The sequence below is a fragment of the Penaeus japonicus genome, unplaced genomic scaffold (assembly GCF_977035675.1).
Source record: "Penaeus japonicus unplaced genomic scaffold, GWHDUDI00000001_assembly GWHDUDI00000036, whole genome shotgun sequence".
Classification (NCBI taxonomy): Eukaryota; Metazoa; Arthropoda; class Malacostraca; order Decapoda; family Penaeidae; genus Penaeus; species Penaeus japonicus.
Window position 1 is genome coordinate 17,577,194 of NW_028234438.1, and position 10,000 is coordinate 17,587,193.

Here is a 10,000-nt window from a genome sequence, read left to right on the forward strand (position 1 = left end):
GGAAGATGAGATAAAGAAGAAGAAGAAGAAGAAGAAAAAGAGGATGAGGATGAGGATGAGGAAGAGGAAGATGAGATAAAGAAGAAGAAGAAGAAGAAGAAGAAGAAGAAGAAGAAGAAGAAGAGTATGAGAATGAGGATGAGGAAGAGGAAGATGAGATAAAGAAGAAGAAGAAGAAGAAGAAGAAGAAGAAGAGTATGAGAATGAGGATGAGGAAGAGGAAGATGAGATAAAGAAGAAGAAGAAGAAGAAGAAGAAGAAGAAGAAAAAGAGGATGAGGAAGAGGAAGAGGAAGATGAGATAAAGAAGAAGAAGAAGAAGAAGAAGAAGAAGAAGAAGAAGAAGAAGAAGAAGAAGAAGAAGAAGAAGAAGAAGAAGAAGAAGAAGAAGAAGAAGAAGAAGAAGAAGAAGAAGAAGAAGAAGAAGAAGAAGAAGAAGAAGAAGAAGAAGAAGAAGAAGAAGAAGAAGAAGAAGAAGAAGAAGAAGAAGAAGAAGAAGAGTATGAGTATGAGGATAAGGATGAGGATGAGGAAGAGGAAGATGAGATAAAGAAGAAGAAGAAGAAGAAAAAGTAGACAAAGAAAACAGAGAAGGAGATTATGCTCAAATGAAGTCTTGAAATTCCAAAAATGTGCAAACCAAAGGGAACATACATGACAATTGCCTTTCACTCACCACTCCGAAAAGATGTTGGAATAGGCCAGTGAGCTTTCCGCCATGGGAGACACAAAATACATGGGAATCAGTGACAAGCCCAGATTATCCAGATGGTTCGACAAGCACTCAAACAGATCGTACACGACCCCACTCGGGTAACATGGAACCAAGGCATTACCACCACTCCGCACTGTTTGAGCTGTGAAAGAAATGATAGAACAAGGTAAGAACTTAAGAAGCTTTTAAAATAATGTGGAAAAAATTGTGCATCTGGAATAATATCACCTGTTACCCTTAATCCATTAACGATGGGTGACAAGATATCATGTCTAGTGGTTTTTAGGTCAGACACCGGGAACGAGTTATTTTGTCCAGGCCGGCACACCAGGTGAGCAGGCGCACAGCACTCACTCGTGGCCAGTGCAGCCAAGAATCCCGACGCGTTAGGCTTATGCATTCAAATGTCCCGGCATTAAAGCCATTTAGAGCTAAAATAGCCCCATCGGGAATGGGTCAAAAGGAAGGCAAATTTCAGTTTCAGTTCTAATCTTGATATCTATAATTTGGATAACTTAGCAGTTTTTTTTATAGGGCACCTTTTGCCATGTTTCATCCTGAGTTTGGCAAATGCCACAGAGCTCATTGTAAAAAATACATTATCATGTAATCCAGATGAAGAGATAATTGAAACTCATTAATTACATCTCCTGCATTGTGAAGTTATTCAGTCTCATTAATACCTTTACATACAGTACAATAATTATCTGACTTGCGGTGTAATACTAGCACAGGTCACCCATGTCTTCACCTAGGCATGATCAAAAATAGTATGAATTTTTTAAAAAATTATAATAATAACTGGTAAACTCAGAAGAAAAAAATCTATTGTATAAATCTATTAGAAACCATTTATGTATTGCATCTTTATCTCATATTCCTACCATTTTATTTCTCCCACTCACTGGTGTACAAATATAATATAGATAACTGAAGTAGACTGAAACTCACCGACAGCAACACAAAACTCTCCCAACATGGAATCTGGGTTGAACATGGGCGTGTGGTTCAGGGCTGTCATAATGAGCACATCAGCATTTTTGAGAGAAGTCTGATCAATTGGTCTAGGGTGAGTCGTCAGTGTCGAGGAGCCACTGAGGTATGCTAACTGAAAAGAGAAGAGAGAGCTGAATTTAAAATGATTTCTTGGTGATTTATAGGTTCCTCCATCAGTGCCAGTGCTAATGCTCACTGGTAATTATAGCCATAGTCTTTTGAGAGGGTGAAGGGGGGTTATTTACAAAGAAACTTTTGACATTTTCTCAACTATTTGTGCATTTATTTTTATATTTTTATCATATCTGGGGAACATAAGGAAAGTCTGCATAACCCTTAAAACTTGGTCTCATCAAATGTGGACTATATAACCATTGCAGATCGGTTGAACACTGCATTGACAGTTGAGTTTGGTCTTGATGACAGCTCTCAAATGACAATATTTGTTGTAGAGTATTTGACAGTGGGAAAGAGTAGCAAACTAATTCTTTATTACTCTAAAATAAAATAACAGTGCTTATCATCATGATTAAAATAATTACCCAACTATTCACTAATCAGGTTCACTTTAAACTGTAAAATACAGATAGTACCATTCCCTCTTGGCACCAACCAGAAAGCAAGCCTTCAAGGGTATCCCAAAAGAATGCTAGATTGATGACACTCAACTAGATTGAAAATATAGAAAAAAATATTCATTTTCATCTTCCCATAAAACTATATTAAAAATTCTATCCCATTAGATATAAAGAATGTAATGAGGTGATCTGGACACTATTCTACATTTTCAGTCTATTACAACATTGATAGTCTGTCAGTAAATTTACATGGCTATCTTAAACCTCAAAATATAGTAAAACATTTTTCTTAAATGATTAACACAAGAATGGCTTGAGTATTAGACAGGAATAAAAGAGAACTTCTCAGGATTGTCTCTAAAAGAGACAACCTAATGGGCAAGAACATCCCTAGGGAGTCCAGTCAAGTGTCTGTATAGCATGACCTGGCAGTCCCAGATTTAGTAAAAGGTTATATAATGGTCTCACAGTGTGGATGTTATTTGGATGCATGGTCCTGTTAATTGCACCATGATTTGAAGCAAGGAACTGTTGTAAAATGTGTCAAGACATGACTCCAAGGGACAAGGTAGAGACAGTTCATGACTTGTATTGCCAGGCTAATCCATACATGATTTACAATACTTAGATATGTAAAGTTCTGGAGGACTTTGATATCCATGCCTCAAAAATGAATCAAAAGAGTTGACCCAATAAGTCTTGGATTTCGGTCTTGGTTTAGGAAACCTCTAAACTCATGAGCTCATAAATGTATCAAGGCTTACCACTAACCAAAAGGATCTCTTAAAACTCAGACAAGATAGCAATATCATCGGCAAAGTCAAGATCTGAGACTTTAATATGACCCAGCATTGCCTCACTAGATATAAAGAATGTAATGACAACACCAAAATGGCCTCCCTCTGGAATTCACAGAGAAGAAACTTTACCACACAGTATATGGGACTTCTATTTATCTAATCACCTCTGCTGGGATTCCTCTGAGTCTATGGATTTCTAATGGTGATTCCAACTGCACAGAGTCAAATACCTTCAACTGAACTCACAACAGCACTCTAAAATGACTCAGAGCACAAGGACATGATCTATTGTGAACTAGCTATGAGTGAATCTGGATTGTTCCATTCTCTGGTGCCTTAGCAAGAGGTCTATGATACATCTCAGAATAATAAGAGCAAGCATTTTGCCTGGTATTCTGAGAAGCAAAATGCTGTCCCAGATCCTTGATCCGAGTGGTCAAAGAATGTTGGTTACCAGGTATGAGGAATAATGGTAGCCATCCAATATCAATTACACACACAATCATTCCCTCACCTCACTTCCACCAGCAACCATCTAGCATAGAGAATACTATGGGTCTCTTTGCCTAGTAGAAAGTATCATTAAACTCTCATGTATAAATACCAGTCATAATCACAGTTCAAATCACAGCACAATAAAATATATGTTTGACGTACATTACTCAAAAGGTATTCATAAATTCTATTATGTATTTTCTAGATACAATTATTATATTATATTTACTATCAATGTTATCAACTAATTCACTGACATTATATCAAGTTATAAGCAAGAAGACTTAAAGACTAACTTACGAGTATTACATAATATCTATAATAACTCCCTTTTCTGATAATGTTAACCACACTATGGTTACATTTTCATCAAGAGTTTTTTTTATATAACTGCTTTAATTTTTTCAACATCCATTTTTTGTATCTACAGAGATTTCCATCTTTCTTAATTCTCTAAAAAATTATCAAACTTTTGATAGACCTTACAAAATCAATAGCAATAATGATAGTGGGTTATACCTTGTACCATATCAAATATATCAAAATGCATGCATAAAAGAACAAGAACAATGTCATCTTTGCTAAACCTTCTTACCAATTACCTTTTCATGATCAGAACTTATCAACCAGTTACAGCTTCCCAAGCAAAAGCCAGAACTAACAGCTGTCACCTTTAGTGCTCCACAAATATCCTGAGAAGTAGAAAACGAAGAACATAATTTCATTAAATTCAAAAACCCTAACAGCGTTTAAGAAATTCATAACAATTTCCAATACATCAACAATAATAAATAATCGCAATACAAATTTTACCTCCACGACCAAGACTCGAACCCCAGGTCGTCAGAGTGACAGTCCCGGCAACTAACCCAATAGACCACACGACCCACTAAAAGAATTGTCTAACCAGATGCCTTACAACCATATAGGTAATTTCCATGATGGTTGTAAGGCATCTGGTTAGACAATTCATTTAGTGGGTCACGTGGTCTATTGGGTTAGTTTCCGGGACTGTCACTCTGACGACCCGGGGTTCGAGTCTCGGTCAGGGAGGTAAAATTTGTATTTCTATATCAATTGCATTATTGCATTCTACCATCATTCTCATAAATAATCGTATTTACATCTACTTACAATCTTTTCATTATATGCCACAATTTGTACATGAGAAAGGGCAGCATTAATATCCTTCAACGAATAAGCTTGTTGCCAAGTCTTGGGTCCTTTGACTTCGGAGAGCGGTGGCGGGAGAGACCGCAGGTAATGCTTCCACCTGTATGCATGTCTGGCTTTTGGGGTCCTCTCAATGTATTCTACGAGCTCTTCCATGAATATTCTGTAAAACCATGCATCTTCATCAAGAAATGTCTGCACAGTAAGTTACTAGACATGGAAGAAGCAATGCAGTATGACTTATCTCCAAGGTTTTCAAAGGTGAATAATTTCCTAGGATTGATAGCTGAAAGATGAGCAGCCAATTAAATTGCCTAAGTTAATACCACTGCTGTTATGAATAGCTTAGATTTCTCTTAAGAAGGCATTTCAGCATAACATATGCTTCAAACAATTTTAAAATAAGTCTATTACATAAACATTATTTTAACAAGAATTTAAAATCACACAGATTTAATATGCATGTATATGTACATGGTACTTGCTATTCGAGATCATTTTGCCATAGTATATATATAGGCCATCCAGCACTTATGGGTTAATAATAATGATGATGATTATAATGGACAATGATGATGATGATGATGATGATGATGATGATGATTATGATGATGATGATGATGATGATGATGATGATGATGATGATGATGATGATGATGATGATGATGATGATGATGATGATGATGATGATGATGATGATGATGATAATAATAATAATAATAATAATAATAATAAGAAGAAGAAGAAGAAGAATATGAATAAAAATATGAAAAAGAACAAGAATAATAAAAATAATGATTAACCGTTTGATGACGGTGCGTCACACCTGTGTGACACGGCTAAATGCCTGATGATGGGGTGACGCACCAGTGTGATGTTCCTGATGCAATATCACATAGGCCCGGCATAGGGGGTTTCCACTTATCACTGGGCCCATCAGGATAGGGTTAACCCATTGCATACGGGTGTCATGAAATACATATCGGCACCGATTAGGCCTAGGAGACGGGTGTCAATGTATACATGATGAGATATCGGCATCTGCTCACAGTTGAAGCATACACACAGTCATGAAGTATTATGGCTGTAACAGTGCTAGCTCTAGAGCTATAGGGTTCCAAAGTCAGCCTATACTTGCATTATATGATGGATTTATGGAAAAATATTGTTTGGTCTAGTCTGCACTACTTGGAAGGCGGAGAAAACCGTTTCCCCATCCCTCTAATTTTTAGCCGGTGCCACTAGTGTCGTAGACCGCCCTTCAGCAATGGGTTAAAAAAAATAAATAAATAAAATAGAATAAAAAATAAAATAAAATAAAAATAATGACAATGATAATGATAATGATAATGATGGTGATGATGATAATAATAATAATAATAATAATAATAATAATAATAATAATAATAATAATAATAATAATAATAATAATAATAATAATAATAATAATAATGATAATATTAATAATAAAAATAATAATAATAATAATAATAATAATAATAATAATAATAATAATAATAATAATAATAATAATAATAGTAATAATAATAATAATAATAATAATAATAATAATAATAATAATAATAAAAATAATAATAATAATAATAATAATAATAATAACAATAATAATAATAATAATAATAATAATAATAATAATAATAACAATAACAATAATAATAACAATAATAATAACAATGACAACCATAACAATAACAACAACAACAACAACAACAACAACAACAATAATAACAATAATAATAACAATAACAATAAAAAGAATAAAGAATAAAGAATACAAAGACGATCTACGGTTTACCTTCCAACCTGCATGGTGGGTTCTGTCATGAGCACCACTCCCTTGAACCCTGTGCCATTGGTGATGAAGGGAAGGGCAAGCATACTCAGATAGTTTGACACCAAAATTGCATCCACTTCGGCAAAGTCCACGAGACCAGACGTTGGAGGTCCGATTTCAGGTGGTGAGTCCACAAATATTCTGTTCATGCATTCCCGTAGTTCCTGTTGAATTACAAAATTTGGATGTTTTATATCTATCTTACAATGGATGCACATGTATTCTTCCTTGTTCCATAAGAATGATTAGTAAATATGATAAAAAAGGTAATTTTGTCTATATATCCATGGTTGCTACCGCCCTTTGACTTGATAATCACATTCGTAATTTATCTAATATCAATTTTCTCCCTGCATCGACTCTTCATAATGTTGCATATCTAACCAGATAGAATGTATTATTATATTAGGTATGTCTTACATTCCAGTGGGTGTTCCTACAGTAGGTAATTCACAAGCTGGGCTTCATAGACTACATCAATATTACTTACAAAGGGTGAAATACCTGGGCATTAATTACAGCAAAAATAAAAGAGCAATTGTAAAATTGCTAATAAGAATAATGTAAATAAAAGAGTAATGGTAAAAATTATAATAACAATAATCATATTTATACTAATATCATCATCATTACCATAAGAATAACATTAACATAAATAAAGTAAGAATGGTTTCAAAATACATACATTACATATTAGGACTTGCAAAACTTTAAAATCCCTTAGGTCAGGCATCCTACATATTTTGGCTGCCGAAAAGAATTTGAAAATATAGTTTTTAATCCTAATGGCAAGCCAAAACATTATATAAAAAAGGGAATAAAGGAAGGAATTATATTTCACTAATGTGAAGAAACAACAAAGACCTCACCCCCTCCAGCTGTGAGTCTGCATCCCGTGGAACCCAGGTGCTCAGGCTGCCCAAGCGGTGTGATGCAACGAGAGGCAGCGGGAGAAAATGGCTCACGCTGCTCATGTCTAAGCCGCAGTCTAACATCAAGGTCACACTCTTGAAGGTCACTACATTGCAGGGCTTGTTGGGGTGTCCACTCAAGCAGTACTGGGGATAGAAATACAAACTATTTACTAACAATTAATAATAAACCAGCCATCCTAAAGACCCCAAGATAGATCTCCTATGGCACGTGGATTGGTACCTACAACAGGTGGCTCATAATTTTATGTCAACCCAATCTACTGCCATGTTCATGTGCCACCTTCAGTGATGAAACAAGACTTAGTACTAATACCTACTCTTTTCAGGAGTCAACTAACTCATTTAAAAATTCAGCAATTTAACAATTGCATATCCTGTCTACATTGTACCATATGGCTGTTTGAGGTTATCATCCAAAATTGGACTGCATCAAGCACCTGTGGCCTAAGCATTTTCTGCTTTGGTAAAGGCCAAAGAACCTGCACCACATTTCTACAGATTTTGGACTGCTTCCTGTTTTTTAAATAATCACCAAAGAGAGCTACAAGCTCCATATTGTCAGAATATCCATGTGCACAAGGAAAGGTGCAGCCCCCATACTTCACTCTATAGAGAAGCTCAATATATCACCACCAATATAACACAGTGCTATTATTATTTTTAATATTATTGAAATAAAAATATGGCTTTCTCTAGATATTTTTGATATACAATTTTGTTTAATTTCACATTCCTACACAATACTATGATTAAATACAATTATTTTCTTGCAAGGCAATACCAAATGTTAATAATTATATCAAAAGAATTAGCAAAATTACACTGCTAACTGACCACTGATACTGACAATAATTCACATAATAAAAATTATGCTCCCCTCATAGCAGCAGCATCTACCGCTGCCGCTTAGTCAAAATGCACCAGCCTGCTCAGACTGTACAGACACATCTAGCCGTCTCAGAATAAATGACTGTGCCATTATCCTTGACTTGTTCAGATTGATATCTAAAATAACAGTGCCATTTAAGATCCTTTACAAGGCAGTGTTACATTCTGGAGAATCACCAATTTAAATTTTGTGACAGATAAGTTGTGCTGATAGAGATACACCGCAGAAATATTAGCATCTCATGCAGTGTCTATTTATTCCAGCAGCATTTCATTTTGACATTTCCTCAACGAAACTGTTATGATCTCTCACCACAATTTGCTTTTGCTCAATGTATTTACACCTTCATGAGATATTAGATCAAAATAAAATCTAGTGATAATCCCGACTCCCAGTTCCCTCTAAACACCCAAACTTAGTATAATAACACGTTCTTTCTACCAGTATGAGGTGCCTTTTGCAAGTTATATCCTAAATCTATACCTACCAGCTTCATCTTTGAACTTTAAACAGAATAAATCTTGGTGTGGAAAGTAATTTAGTTATTTAAAACGGCCCGACTCTTCCGCCACAACAGCAGAACGTCAGGAAAGGTCGCTTAGACAACGACACTCGGACGCAAATGTAAACAAAAATGGAATGTATTCAATCTCGATCTAAAATTGTCTAAATGAATATATAAACTAAAAACAGTTATCTAAAACATATCACTTAGAGATAGTTGAAGAAAAATCTAGTAACTTTGCAATCATATTATTTAAGCATATAACTCATATAATTCTTTCTGTGTTTCTACCTTCATTTCCCATATCTGTTTCTATCTTTCATTTCTCGTATCTTTGTACTTTTATTTTCTTCCCCTATGTCTCATACAATCCATTAGTGCGTATATCTGTTTTATTCCCCCTCCCCCCCCTCTCCCTCTCTCTATCTCTCTCTATATATATCTATCTATCTCTCTCTATATATCTATCTATCTGTCTATCTATCTATCTATCTATCTATCTATCTATCTATCTATCTATCTATCTATCTATATATATATATATATATATATATATATATATATATATATATATATATATATATATGCGTGTACATATATATATATATATATATATATATATATATATATATATATATATATATATATATCCCCTCTCTCTCTCTCTCTCTCTCTCTCTCTCTCTCTCTCTCTCTCTCTCTCTCTCTCTCTCTCTCTCTCTCTCTCTCTCTCTCTCTCTCTCTCTCTCTCTCTTCTCTTCTCTAATTTATATGGCCATCTTTGCATTTTTCATGTTCCCCCTTTTACTTTTTGTTTACACTCAGCCCCTACTTCCCTCTCCAACTCATGCCCTGTGTTGTGTTCATGAATGTACCGGTGGTAAGTGGTATAAAGTGGGAAGGACCACCTGTCACCATATTGAATGATATCTTTCAATCCTTTGACTTTTATATATCATGCTGTAAGCCAGTTTAGCCAAACAATGTACCGTTGAGGAAATTATTTTCTTTTAGAGTCAAGGCAGGATTGGATATCTATGATTTATTGTTCTTTTGAAAAG

At 34.8% G+C, this 10,000-nt stretch overlaps 1 protein-coding gene across 1 annotated transcript in view; it reads right to left on the reverse strand.

Annotated features, from left to right (window-relative positions):
- IntS9 (integrator complex subunit 9) overlaps window positions 1-9,058 on the reverse strand; it is a 15,108-nt gene extending 6,050 nt beyond the window's left edge. The window contains exons 1-7 of the mRNA XM_086531572.1: window positions 8,923-9,058; window positions 7,481-7,669; window positions 6,573-6,775; window positions 4,718-4,919; window positions 4,186-4,275; window positions 1,666-1,822; window positions 676-856 (exon numbers count right to left, since the gene is read on the reverse strand). Coding sequence (XP_086387698.1) covers window positions 676-856; window positions 1,666-1,822; window positions 4,186-4,275; window positions 4,718-4,919; window positions 6,573-6,775; window positions 7,481-7,669; window positions 8,923-8,931 — 1,031 coding nt within the window. The 5' untranslated portion in view covers window positions 8,932-9,058. The remainder of the gene's footprint in view (window positions 1-675; window positions 857-1,665; window positions 1,823-4,185; window positions 4,276-4,717; window positions 4,920-6,572; window positions 6,776-7,480; window positions 7,670-8,922) is intronic.
- Window positions 9,059-10,000: the final 942 nt, after the last annotated feature.